Here is a 15,010-nt window from a genome sequence, read left to right on the forward strand (position 1 = left end):
TATATATATATATATGAAGGAACTGGCAGAGTGTTCACTCAGCTTATAAATCTGCAAAGACTAGGATGAAAAATGATCGTGTCTTGTGATTATAATTAGAATACAGTATCTCGGGTGCTTTTAAAGAAGTAAACTATTCATGACGCAGATCCTAGGAGAATAGTTTAAGGAATTATAACTTTCTTCAGAGAGAGTTTTTATTAAAATCTAATTATACTGTATGCCATTGGTTTGCAAAGAATAAAAAAAGGTATCTGTGTAACAAATAAGTTTCATATTTTATAGATTATAACTCTTAGCTTCTGGTACTTTCTGTTATTATCAGAGAAAATCTTAGAGGATATGATAAAATTTGTTCATCTCAAATCAGTACATATTGTGAATATGGAAGTGTCAGATTTTTCTACATTCACAAGTGTGCCATCCGAGGTATATCTATAAATAAAGGCAGTGCATTAAATAAACACCCTGCTTTCAATGTATACTAAGTGCATTTCCAAACACATGAAATTCACTATTGTCTTTTTCCATAGTGAGGTCAACTGCAATTCAATTAACCGTTTTTTCTGAAACCATAAGGTAATCCCCAAAGGTAGCAGATGTGCCAAATCAGTCTTCTGTTCTTCTGTTTCTTTGAGGTGTCTGTGCATTCTGTAGCAGGCCATGGGGGTAAGAAAGGAATGTTATCTTGTATCTCAGTCGCACACTGGACAGAGAAGCAGGTTGTCGAACAGCATGCCTCTATGGCATTTGCATGTCTCTCCTGGGCAGCGACGAGGAAAACCATGATAAAAGCAGAATGAGGAATATGATGGCAAATAAAGAAATCGACATGGAAATAAAGCAGCAACCAATTTTTGATATAACAGAGGAGATGATGAATGGTTTAAGCTTTTCAAAAACACTTGACAAATAAGACAGTCATATTCCACAGCATGTAATGGAAATGAAAAACAAAACAAAACGCAATGCATTATAAGACACAGAAATAAGCAGCTGTGGACCCAGCCCCGGACAGGAGTGATTTTCTTACTTGCACAAGTATCTTGAGGGATTGGAAAGGTCTTTCACCATGAAGCACTCGCCTCCGTTCACACAGAACGTTTTCTCCTTCTCTGCGCATCTCACGAGATGGCTCGTTCCCACTGTGGATGTAGAAGTAGCTGCACAAGAGAAAGAGAAGACGGAAAGGTTTACATCCACTTCTTCCCCTTCTGAGAAGTCTCTCCTCTTCCATTTGCTTGACAGGAAGAGCTGACAAGAGATGGCATCGTCCTCCCTGCACTTTGAGGCTTGGGAATAAGGAGGAAGAAGGACTTTCTAGCTTGAAGGAAACCGTTTAATTATCAAAGGGTTAATGAAAGATGTAATTAATTTCATTAATTTTCTGACTCATAATTAAGTAGGAAAAGACGCTCAACCTTTTTGTAAGCAATATTTCACCTTCTAATGTAATTGGCAAAGAGATGATCTATGATCATTAAGAAAAGTATATCTTCCAGGAACACTCAAAAGCAATTATTTAAAGTTGTGTCAATGTAGGTCAAATCAGAAATCAGTCTTTCAATGACAACTAATTGATAAGGGCTTTCATTTGGGAAATTATGTTTTGTATGGATATTGAAGTTACAGTTGTTAAGACATATCGTACAGCAAAGCATAACATGGCTATGCATGCCTAGTATTTTTTTAATTTAAAAATACACTAACAAAGGCAATAGCAGCCATTCTATTCAAAATTTCCACTTTCACTAGAGATGCCCATTGTTGCCTGATGACCATGTCAATTTTCAGGACGTGGAACGACAGTCTGAAAATGTAAACTAAAGCACTGCAAAATTGCTCGTTTAGAATTCAGAACAGACATAAGTCTTACTTCGCCTTTGCAGCCTCCTTCCTTTAGAAATCTTGATGGTCAGTTGCGCAAGCAGTGGCTACACAAGCGCAGTTGAAAATGGCGATTCCACCAGGCGGGTCACGGTACGTGAAGAGTAAGCTTGCTGCAGTATTTAGTACCACAAGTTCCCCCACTTATTTGTGCGGTCTCAGCAACAAAGCTCTTTTAAAAATTGTTCATCAGGACAAAAAACAAAATGAACCCCTTAACCCAATGACGATCCTATCTATTTTTCAAGGGGAAAAAATAATCACACATACCGAACACTGTCCTCACACAATATTTTGAACCATCTTTTAATTCTTAACTTCTCTCTCTCTAGTGTTCTTTTTCCTTGTCAATTTTTATTTTATTTTGTGTATGTGTGAGTATCAGATACCCTACTAACCTTCACTAGACCTACTATGCATTGTTTGTTCAGGTCCCTGGCCTGTCTTTTTGTTTGGTTGTTTGTTTCCTGCAAAGGTCTATATTTCATAGTAACTTTAAAACCTGTTAGTCTATTCAGCTTTATTTTTATTCTGCTTGATCAGAATAATCAGCCTCTAATTATTCAGTTTCTGAATTGGACAAGGCCATCCTTGCCTCTTACGCGCTAATCTTAGGAAGGTTTTTGGACCAATGCATGGTTCTCAGTGTGGTTTTCACAGTGCTAGCACAGAACAGTTAGAAGGACTTAGACGCTAGAGACCATTATTAGTTCAGATCCTGTCTCCTACTGGCTTCATGCTCTTGAACAAGGCACTTAACCACCCAGGTGATCAATTTTCCCATTTGTAACACAAGAATATTAGACCTCTAACAGGATTTTTTGGGAAATGATTAAATCTTAGGCAAAGGAATTGGCACAAGCTGACACTCAATGAATAATAGTACTAATTAGTACTGAGCAAGAAGGGAAGAATTATAATGTTGGTATTTATCAATCAGATAAAAAGCTTGACAAGAAAATCGGGATTTCAAAGACACATACTATTCATGAAACATGACAACTATGATTAAGAAGTGGGTCTTTTTGGAATATTATTTATTATTCGAACAAAAACTCATTTTCAAAAAATGTATTTCAAAGCATCCTGCACAGTCTCCAAACCAAACAAATGTAGGAAAAGGAACATGAAGAGGAATAAAAGGGAGCTGATTGTACTGTGTATTTTCAGTTATACTGTATCATCTTCATCAGAAGGAAGACAATGTGATTTGCATCATGGGGACTGTCGAGTCCCAGAGAAGTAAACATCTGCATACTTTACACAGCGTATCGCTTTAACATAATATTCTACACTCTCATATGGAAAGGAGGATTGATACAGCGCTGCACAATGCGCTCCAACACAACCATGGTCAGCATGGTGCAGGACCTGGCCGTGCTTCCTTCCGCCGCATGTAGGACAACTGAGTCAGAACCCACTCGGGGGCCCCCCAAAACAACACATGCTGTTGACTTAGGTGCCATGGGTTAACACCGTCATCCGCAGAGATGGCTTTTTAATAACGTTAGGAGGCAGTCTGTCTTGAATGTTCCAGGCTTTGTATTTAAGCCCTTGAAACTGTTGACAGATTTCTTTGGGATGAAAAATTGGGCAGAGTGCCCTTGCGGCCCCATGTGGCAGTACTGAACAGACCACCTGCAGCGCGCTGTCACCATTCACTCATGGCTAGAAACCCCCACCTAACGCATGCCCTCGTGGCTTGTGCTGCCCTGACTGGTGGCAGAGTCTCCCGTCCTCCAAACTGAGCCCCAAGCACTGCACAGGCTCTTTCAGAACAAAATGATTTTAACTAAAAAACAAAACAAAAAAAATCACCCACCTCCCTCCAATAGACATTCTGCATCAACTGTAAACTAACAACAAAAGCTAAGCAAACAACCCCCAAACACAAACCCACTGACTTAAATTGATTCCAACACACGCACAGCCAGCTGTAGGACAGAGTAGTACTGGCCCAGAGGGATTCCCAGCCTGTAATCTTTACGCAGGCAGGCTGCCGCAGCCGCCACCGCTTTCTCCACAGAGCGACTGGGTGGCTGTTGGAACTGCTAATCTTTGTGTTGGCAGCTGACTGCCTTACCCGCTGGTATTCTTACAATACCAGTTAGCCATGATGTACTCAAATCCCTACACGTGGTGATTGAGATGACCAAACTGCAAGATTAATAAATGTATGTAAACATTTTAAATTATTCTTGTTTTCACCTCTAAAAATCTCTCTGCAGAATAGCTATCCTTCTATTCTGTAGCACCCAGTTATGACACATACAGCAATACTTAAAAGCAGTCAAGGGATACCAGAGCGTGGGCAGACATCCTGGGAAGCGAGACAGCAGCTACGGTTTCCTACAGTCATGGGTCACTGGGCTTGTCACTTTTGTTTTCCAGCAGCAGTGAGATCCAAGTGTTCCTGGGATTAAAGAACAGCAACGAACGCCCAGTGGACCCAAAGGGTGAGCTGCCTGGGCATAGCTGCTCGGAACCAACAGCGAGCACAGGAAGAAGGCCCATGCCCAGCAGAACCCGGGCTGGACATGGGGTAGCGGAGCTTTGGAGACTCAGAGGCTGTTCTCCTCTCTTCTCTAGGCTTCAATAAGTGGGTTTGACTGGACAGCGGTGAGGTTTGGGTTGGATTATGGGGAGGCCTAGTGCCAGCAACAGAAGTTATCAGAGGCAACAAGGGTAAGACTCTGAGCAATTATCCCTAAAAGGGACATTTCCAAATAAAATATAGTCAGGTTAATCGTGAATTTTGCTGAGAAGAATCAGGCAAGCGCTCCATTTTAACAATGATTATCTGCGTGCCTGCGTCCAGCCGCCTGTCTCAGTAAATTCAGCTGCAAAACGAACGATCACAATATTGATGTGAAATATCTTAAAATATTTTCAGTGGAAACACTGCACAAACAGAGGGTGATGTTACTGCAAGTAATGGTATAATTATTGTGCATAGAAGCAAAAACATTTCTGTCAAGACTCATCCCCACGAAATAACATACAACCAAGCCTCGAATTTTTCTTGGAAATGAATGTCCTCCAAAATCACACTCTGGAAGTTGTGTTATATGTTTTTCTGGTTTCTGATAGATGAGACCCAGAATTGAGGAATCTATAGAGACGCCAAGTAAAATAAGGGTTTGGGGGGGCGGGGGTACAGTGGCGAAGGGGGGATGTTGGGGAGACGAAGTCAAGGGGTCCATGTAGAAATAGAATGTTCGGAAACTGATTGTGGTAGCCATGGTACAATTCTGATGGACGCGATTGAACTCTGGAAAAATATAATATATACAGTAACAAAAACAAAAATATGCTAAGAGAGCTGGTCTAATTTGGGAAGTGAGACACTGAGTAGCTGTAAAATAATAAGTAAATATCAGTAATCACTGTTTTGATTTCATCATAACTGTTTGACAATAATTGATAATTGCTGGTTTTGATTGCCAATCAAAAGGTTAGCAATACCAACCAATCCAGTGGCCCCTTGAGAAAAAGGGCTGGCAATCTGCTTCTGTGAAGTTTACAGTAAAGAGAACCCTAGAAAGCGGTTTTACCCTGTAACACAACACAGGGGCACCATGAGGGACAGAGCTGAGTCAATGGCAGCTAACAACAACAACAAAACCAACAAATGATTGTTGTTCTGCCACTTTGAAGATCACGGTATAAGGGACATGGCATAAGCTTTGCTTCAACCTTAATATTTTGGAATTCATATTAGTGTACATTTTTATAAATGCACAGAATGGCTAAAGAGTTCAGCAAGAATAAGTGTCCTCTGCTCGCTGCCAGATAGTTTCCCATGGAATCACAGAGGCAGTTTTCTGCGAAAGACAAGCTAAAAAGAAAACAATGCTGAAAATGAATGCTTACTCTCCTGCTTGTTTTAAGTAGTGTTTTCCTTATCAGCGCAGTAGACAGCATCAACAAACCAGGACCATTACACAAATGCAAATTGCTGATAACAAGGCACTCTATTCTTCTTTGACAATTACCAGAAATTAGCGCTAGTGTGCAGTCTATACTCCAAGGAACAATCATTAGATCTGTCTTCCCTGAGTGAATGAGTTCTTACCAGTACTTTTTAGCCCTTAATGATTGTCTTGTAGGAAATAAACTAAAGAACTATTTATAATTTTTCAAAGGAAACATATGTTTTCTATTCCAAAATAGAGCTGTCAATGGCTAAGAAACTAGTTTGTTGTCATTGTTTTAAAAAAAGAAAGAAAACAAAAAAAAATCTCACCTGGATATCCTCACTGCCTATGTATTTAGAGATCTGCATGTTTTCTTGCTCTTTGATTTCCCAATTTTTTTAAATAGGAAAATATTATCCTTGCTTGGAATATAGCTCCTCTGAAATTAGGTACTAGCTGCAAATTGCACTGCCTGGGGTCGGGGAGTGGGTGGAAATAATTTTCCTGGTTCCTGGCAATAAAGTTGTGAACCAGACGTCAAAATTGAAAACCTGAGCTGCCTAATGCAGCTTCTGTGAATGCCTAGGGAGAGAGGGGCGTGTAGAGAGTCGGTTTCCAAAGAAATGTTCAGGACTAAACTGAAAACCACCAAAGCCCTGTCATTCTGAGTCAGCCTGTCTTTCGAAGGCGTAATTCAATCCTTAACTGAATAGCAAGCAAATAGACATTCATGAAAGAGAGGGGGGAAATGTCAGGAGGAGAGAAGAGATATTTGACTGAGTAGGAGGTTCCCAGGGCCAATACTCTGCCTTAGATTCCAATTCTGCCTCTCCTGACCTCTCCCCTCAACCGACTTGTGTTAAAGGAACAGAAAGAGAAGGTACGGACAAAAATTTGACTAAGATACTATAAATGTCACCAGAACTCCCAAAGTAGAATTAGATCAAAATTTAGCTACTCTGTTGTGAAAACACTTAAACACCCTCAGGGTACGGAAGTGATGAACCTGGGTTTTGTATTATTGTAAAAACAGGAAGAAAGTCCTGGTGATCTACTTCTAAAGATAATGGCCAGTGAAACCTTATGAATAGCAGTGGACTACTCTCTGATACAGCGCCAGAATAAATGGCTTTCAAATGAGGCGCTGATACCAAGGGCGCAAGTAGAATGATGATGGCAACAAATGGACAAATGTGCTTGACACAATGGATGGATGGAGGGATTGTGATAAGTATTGTAGGAGCCCCCAATAAAAGGATTAAAAATTGATTTTAAATAATAAAAAATAAACTAGAAAACCCCAATAAATATAAGAGGCGCTCAAGTTGGCAGACACTCAAGATAGGACCGAGAGGAGCTGCCTTAAAGATATGAAGGAATAAGACGCCCTGGACCGTCCTTCACTTGCAGATGCAGCACAACTCCAAGGAGGAAAATAGAAACAGTGGCAAACATTCATTTTAATAATTGGAACATGGAATACGAAACTAGGAAAATTTGAAGTCTTTGAAAATGAAATGGAACATTGGAAGAAAGACATCCTAAGCTGAGAACGACTGTGTTGGCCATTTTGAATTGGACAATCATGTTGTTAACTATGCCCAGGATGATCAATTGAAGGGGAACCACATTTGTAGTCTCCATCAAAAAATATATTTCCCAATCTACCATAAAGTACAATGCTGTCAGTGCTGGAAGGCAATCCACAAACTTACAGGCAAGAAAGGTTCATGCAAGCATGATTCACATTCATGGAGCAAACACAAATGCCAAAGAGAAAGAATTGAAAATGATTTTACTAATTTGCTTAGTCTGAAATTGATCAAGCATACAATCAAGATACATGGATAATTACTAATGCTTGGAATATGAAAGTTGGAAACAAGAACTTTATCCCCAAACTAAACTCACTGCCACTGCGTCAATCCAGATTCGTAATAGCTCCATAGTGCAGAACAGAACAACCTCCGTGAGTTCCTGACAGTATAGTTCTTTACAGGAGTAGAAAGCCTCAACTTCTACATGAGGAGCAGCTGGTGGTTTCAAATGGCTGACCTGGTAGTTACCACCCTCTTTACACACAACCACCACACCACCAAGACTACCCAGAGAAGGATTTGTAGCTGGAAAATATGGCTTGGTGATAAAAAAAAAACTATGCCAGCGATTGCATGATAGAATTTTTCAAGATTAATAATGTCAGGAACAATGTGAGGAAGGCACAGGGTTAGAGGTTTGAGCTGGGCTGTGATCCACAAAGTCAGCAGTTCAAAACCACCAACTACTCTGTGGAGAGTTAAGGTCTTGGACACTCACAGGGGAAGGTCTACCGTCTCCTAGAAGGTCTCTATGAGAAGGTATCAACTCTCTGGCAGGGAATTTGGGAGGTTGTTTTAGTTTAATTATCTATTCATTGAAAATGCTTTTTTTCCAACAACATAAACAGGGACTATAAACCTGGAAAATGCCAACTGAAATGTACAGGAATCAAAGAGACAATATCTGTGGAAAGGAATGGAGCCATTCGATTCAGAACAAGGCCAGAGGCTGAACACAGAACAAACCATCAATTGCTCATATGCAAGTTCAAGTTGAAGCTGAAGTTCATTAAAATAAGCTCATCGGAGCCACAATATGAACTTGAATATATTCCACCTGAATTTAGAGAGCATCTCAACAATAGATTTGAAGCATTAAACAACGACTGAAGACTGAGTATCACTTGGATTATTAAAGTGTGCTCTACTCTAGCCATTGCACGTTCAATTACATCATATGCAGGTGAAAGTCGAATAGTGAATAAGGAAAACCAAAAATATCATTGATGCTTTGGATTATAATGTTGGCAAAGAATATGACTATTTGATGGACGTCCAGAAGAATGAAAAAATCTGTCCTGGAAAATGTATAGCCAGAAAGGACCTTGGAAATGAGAATGGTAAGACTTTTATGTACTTGGGATTTGTTTTCCAGAAGGGCCAAGCCCTGGAGGAGGCCATCCGGGTTGGTGCAGTACACAGTCCGCAGAAAAGAAGAAGAGCCTGGATACAGTGGATTTATACCGTGGCTGCGACCGTGGCCTCAAACATGTCAGGATGGCTCAGGGATGGGCACTGCTTCATTTTGTTCTGCAAAAGGTCACTATGCATTACACTGATTAGATGGCACACAACAAAACACATACAGACTGATGAACCTAGAAATGACCTTAGCACATGTTAGTGTTTATCCCCATATTGACAAGAATAGGTCTGAGATTTTTGATAGCATGCCTCTAGCTATAAATTCATAAAATGACACAGGGGAAGAGGGCAATACAAGGTCCACAAGTGAATTAAGAAATGCTAGCTTTCTGTTTTTTAAGGTATATATTTTCAAGGCTGAAGTCAGTTCAAAATATTTTTGCTGTTGGAGTTCACTGCCCTTTTCCCAGGCTCTCTGAAAAATACAGTCATCCTTCTTCAGCAGCATGAAAAGTAGCCTTCGGGTGTTTTTCTCATAAAGCAAAATTATAGCTTTTGTTATAACATTGATCTCATATAGAATGAATCAAAAAGCCGAATCTAAGTTCCCAGCAGTTGGTGAGCAAATTACTTGGTGTCATTAGATAGTGTTAGTCTTCTCCCTGACAGAGGATTGATTACGGCTTTTAGGAGACCCTTCTAGAACAGAGCAGAACTGCCCTGTGGGTGGCCAAGAATGTAAGTCTTTACAGAGGAAAGCCTCATCTTCCTCTTGCGACGTGGCTGGTGGTTTCAAACTGCTGACTACATAGACGGAAGTCAAATGAGTGCACACCCACTGTCCCAGCAGTTACCCTCAGAAAAGGGAAATGATCAGAATGGATGCTTTTCAAATATACTCGGTCTTTTTGAGGGGTAGGGGTCCTTTAAAAATTTTTTCTGATAGTACATTTCACTGGTGACAGTTTAATTACCTTAGTCTACTACTTCTTAGAGAGAAAAGTTTTTAATGATATAGCACCTTGCAGAATGCTTCATTGTTTCCAGAGAACAACGAGAGAATCTTTTCATCACAGATAATTGACTGGGAGGAGTTATAAAAAAATTCTTATTTCCTTTTTCATAAGGCCAGTAATTTGTTTCTTAACTAAGAGGCCAATTTCAGCTCTACAGTTCTGCTACATTGTTTTCTACAAATTGCTGAGTTTTTAGGTACCTATAAAATGTGCACAGACATGAGTCCGCAAGCTCTCAAGCTGTCCCTTGAATATTTTCCCTTCAATGCCTATTCTATAAGATCAAAATTCAGCTCATCGTCAGATAAAATATTAGCAGTCCATTTGACCAGCTTGCTTTGATATATTTATAGGTCTCACCAGGCTAAATATAGAGGTACGTATCCTTTACTATCCTCTGCATTTTTACAGAGATTGAGTTGGTCGGGAGGTAACACCAATATAAAAAATTTTAACCTCTCACTTTCAGAATCAGTCAAAAGTTCTAAGCACCAAACCAAACAAATAAAAACTAAGAGGACTGAATTCCCTACAATGACCAAGAATTTAGTTATTCAGTGAGCTACTGACATTATCAAGTGACATTTACTGACATCGGTTAATTTATTCATCCACCAAAACACGTTTAGAAATGAAAGCAGACAGAAGGCCAAAAGGGAGCAGCCTTGAGACAAATTAATTATACCATGCAACAAAATATTAAAATTACACCCTATCACAAAGCAACAGCCAAATGGCCATTTCAATAGGTATGGAGCAGACATCATCAGGTCTTATTCCCCAAATGAAACTTGAATTTAATCAAGCAACTGGATACAACTACCAATTGTAGAGCGAGTAGATCGGGGGCAGATTCCATAGAAGCCACCACGGAAGGAAAGCACTCAGCAACATTCAAATTCTACAGAACAAACAAGCTGATTCCTCACAGCGTCAAATTACAGGGGGAAAGGAGTGGCAAAGAGAGCTGGGGAGAGCAAGATACAAGAGTCCAGGGAAAGAGTCACCACAAATATCGAAAATCAACAGTAAAGAGAGAGGTCATGCAGTCAAGATGAGTGAACCTTACTTGGATTCTTAATTAAATAGTTGATGAGAAGTCCAATCTCTAAGTAATTAAAACTACTACACTTTATCATTAGCTTTTGTTCAATGTATTATTGTTATGTTCAAAATAGAAATGAACTTATCTTTTAGCAATACATTCTGAAAAGTATTACGTGATAAGATGTCTGGGATTTGTCTCAAACTAATAAAAGAAAAGAAAAGCAAGAGTTGTAAACATAAAATCAAATTGATAATTGAAGAACTGTGTGAAGGCTACATGGAGAGTCATTATATTATTCCTTGTATTTTCTTTTTTTAAATTTTTATTCCTTGTACTTTCACATATGTTTTATATATGGATTTAAATGTACCATATGTACATGTTTAAATGTATGCATATAGTTATTTAAAAATGCAAAAAATCACTTCAAGGTTTTTAAAACATGCCTTTATAGTGATAGTCTAGACAGTTAAAAAATACCTGTTAGGCTAATAACCCAAATCATACACATCACTGGAATTCTAAGGGACTTCAACTAGTCTAGAAACAATCCAACAATGTTGACTCTCTCTGCTATTATCTGAGAGTTTAACCAATATAAAAAGGCAGGGGTCAGGTGGAAGGCATAACTTTTCAAAAGTGAGATGATAAAGCAGTCATTATGAGAAGATCATATGATTGTATAAAAATTTTAGTCAATAATAAACCCAAATAAAATTAAAGAATCATTTATATAATAACAACAGCAATTACACCAGACATATATGAATATAACAATTAATGTGCAAAATGGAAAATATTTACTTAAAGGACAATATATTAAGAAAGAGAAATGTGCACTATTGTGAGAGAGGACTCACTGCCATCCAGTCAAGGCTCACTCAAAGTCTCACACACACACGTCCCGTGGGTCTCTGAGAGAAATTATTCATAGGAGTAGAAACTCCAGTCTTTCTCCTGAGAAGCTGCTGGTGGTTTCCAACTGCTGACCAGGCAGATCACAGCCCAATCGGTAACCACTCCGCCACTAGGGCTCCCATGAGAGTAAAGGGAAAAACAAACCAGTGTATGAACGGTGAAGAGTAAAGGCCACGCTCAGGGAAGTCAACAGCCGAGTGCGCCTGCAATGTGGGTCAGAGGTAGGACGTAAAGCGGGTAAAGCCATAAAAATTCATGGTGCTGTCCTACCACAGAAGCCGCACACCTCTCGGGAATCGAAACTTGATGCACAGCCAGGGAGAGAATCACGCTTCTGATCAGAGATAAGATTAACAAAAGTCATGTCTACTTCTATAGGTTTGCGGGCAAGGGAGAAAATAGAGGCCGGGAGACAGAGGAAGCCTCCACCGCAGAGATACGGACACAAGCGCGCTCTAAGTAGCAATGCAATGACGCGGAAAGAACCGGGATCCAGTGAAGGAGTGACACCGTTTCATACTCGGATGCCTTTAGACTCGGTGGGCCTTAAATGCTGGAGATCATTGGTATTTCGCACCCTATATCACACCTCTTTCTAGGGCCTCAGATTGCTTCACACACATTTCCTCATTACATTTTACACTATCGAATAAACAGCCACCAGGCTGGAAAGTGGAGGGGCCTGAGCCGCTCTCTATATTCATGCCCACTGGAGACTTAAAATCTCTAAGTTGGAGACTAACGTGACCGGCGCTTTCCTCGTCTGATTACACATTGGCCAACTGCTATCAAGGACCCTACTACGAAAAGCCAATACCCTCGCAGGGCCGGAACCACAAGGTAATGCCGGCGGATCCAGGAAGCAAGGTCCCTCCAAGTTCTGAAAGTACCATCAGGACAGGAAGTGATTTCCGACACATGCCTTAAGTCATGCCACTGATTTGCATGAAGCTGTCTCTCAGAGAAGTACAGCACAAATGGATTCTGGGAAATGCAGGTTCCCCCAGGACTACTTGACTCCTGTGTACTAGGTCCTAACAGTCTACCCGTGTAGCCTTGGCACAAAGCCTGCTTGCGGTCTAAGCACACTGCCTAAGACCCCAAATTGCACAGGGCTATACACTACCCAGTTAGCAAATGACTGTAATTCTGTGGGGGGGGGGGGGGGGACGGCACTGGAGACAGCGAGCATAAGACAGTTTCCATAAGAACTCTATTTTCCTCACGAGGCCAACAGCTATTGTATATAAAAGAATGAGGTAGTAAAAGTATGTTTAAGCATACAAAATGTGCTGTGCTTTACACTTGGCTAATTTCAGTCCATCTAGTTTTGCACAATTCCCAGGAGCTCCTTGTTCCCAGGTTCATGATCATAGCAGCAAATACCCCTCCCTATCTTCTCATGGGTCATGACGTGGGCATCTGTGTTTTCAGGATTCCTGCACAAATTCTGTGTAACCAAATAACACATGAAACAATGTTTTCCAGTGCTGGTACTGTCAATCACACATGACCAATCTCAGCAGGCAGAAAACAAAATTTCTGTGAAACATATAATTTCATTGCTCCACCTTAGGGAAATATTTCCTTTTTGCTCTAGCTCCCCAAAGGACTAGTTGGTCTCATAATATTTCATTCATAATAGGTCTTGTTTCTCTAAAGAGCACATAGTTTTTAGGTTAGAGATGGAGACAAGTAGGATATATATATAATATCCCTAAGAAAATGATATATATATAATTTATATATTAAATTATATATATATAATCTCCCCAAGAAAATTCGGTACTTGTACCGGAAGAGGATCAAAATGATAAATTAATCTTGACTACAGACACCTTCCCTAAATGCTGTTGTTTCCCTGGTGGTGTAGTGGGTTATGTGTTGAGCTAGGTCAGCAGTTTGAAATGACCAGCTTCCCAGAGGAAGCTTCTACTCCAGTAAAAAGTTACAGTCTCAGAAACCCATAGGGGCAATTCTACCCTGTCCTATAGGGTCTCTGTGCACTGGCATCAACTTGATAGAAAGGAATTTAGTTTGGTTTGGCTGTCTCCGAGCTGGGCCTCTCCATTCCCACCTTCTAACAGGCACTTGCTTCTACTGTTGGCATTAAACCTTGTTAGTCAGTGGAAAGGAAGCAGACAGACCAACATACTGAACTCCTTTTCTACAGTTTTTGTTTTTTTTTAACTTGAGTCATATGTTCTGCATCTTACCATCATCATCTGGACTGGCTGTTTTCTATATACTTACACTCAGTTGTTGGGAATATCTAACGGAAATCATCTTGGTTACTGTAAAACTGAACATGGGCATGTGGAAGCACATGATTTAAAAGGTTGAGTAGAGGTCAGGGTCTTATCTGAGCTTGCGCGGCTATTTCCCAGCAACGTATGAAACAGGGACTCTGAACAGGGTCCCTGCACAGAGCCTTGGTTATAAGTTCTTGGATTTCCCTGGTAGTGATAGACCTGTCTGTGCATATGCACTAATAAAGCACTCCTGTCCCCTAGACCTGAAATAATTCAAAGTGGCTGAGGTGCCGCCACCCCTTTCTCTGAAAACATACACCAGGTTTGTCCATATTGTAAGGACATACTTGATACAGATCTTTGCTCTTTTCATCTGCACCTGTGGTGTTTTGCACCCCGACATGGATCGTCAAAGATGCTTCAAGCAGCGCGTCTTAGCTATTCACCGTATTAGATGTAAAGTGAACAATAATGCTACAAAGGAGCCTCCGAAATGAAAATACTCAAAATCGAATTTGAGGCAATGTCCACCACATGGTTCCTGGATGTCATTCGAAGTCTTCAGCTCTGCTGCGTCATTCATCAAAAATCCTTCAGGAAGTTTATACTTCTGCTTAAATAGGAATGGTTGACATGTGGTAAGAAATTCTCCAGTTTAATACAGAATCTACTATCTCAGAATGGGGAGACCTATACAGGGTTAGTGATGCTTCTCAAGCCCAGGAAGAGTGAGTCCACAAATGACAGGTAGGTTCTGGTGACCGTTTGATGCAGACAGTAAGTCCACCCCAGGAAAAGGAGGTCCTGCTAATGAGGGAAACTGGGCATGGAAATCTATGCTACCAAAAGAGGGGGAGGTATTCACTTCCCTTTAAGAAAGTCTTCCTTCTGAAGAACTCTGAAATATAGAAAATGTTATCACAAGATTTGGGTAAAGCTTTCTCATGATTTCACACCTTTAATGCCAGGGACACAGTTATCTCGTAATAGCCCTCCGTCCCAAGTGGAA

The 15,010-nt window shown here is 40.3% G+C and overlaps 1 protein-coding gene across 2 annotated transcripts in view; it reads right to left on the reverse strand.

The window, feature by feature from the left end:
- Positions 1-15,010, reverse strand: part of NRG1 (neuregulin 1) — a 1,270,305-nt gene that overhangs the window by 33,607 nt on the left and 1,221,688 nt on the right. For both annotated transcript variants that reach the window (XM_075556714.1, XM_075556715.1), the window contains one exon: positions 1,034-1,163. In XM_075556714.1, the coding sequence (XP_075412829.1) occupies positions 1,034-1,074 (41 nt within the window). In that variant the 5' untranslated portion in view covers positions 1,075-1,163. The remainder of the gene's footprint in view (positions 1-1,033; positions 1,164-15,010) is intronic.

Source organism: Tenrec ecaudatus, chromosome 8, assembly GCF_050624435.1.
Source record: "Tenrec ecaudatus isolate mTenEca1 chromosome 8, mTenEca1.hap1, whole genome shotgun sequence".
Taxonomy (NCBI): Eukaryota; Metazoa; Chordata; class Mammalia; order Afrosoricida; family Tenrecidae; genus Tenrec; species Tenrec ecaudatus.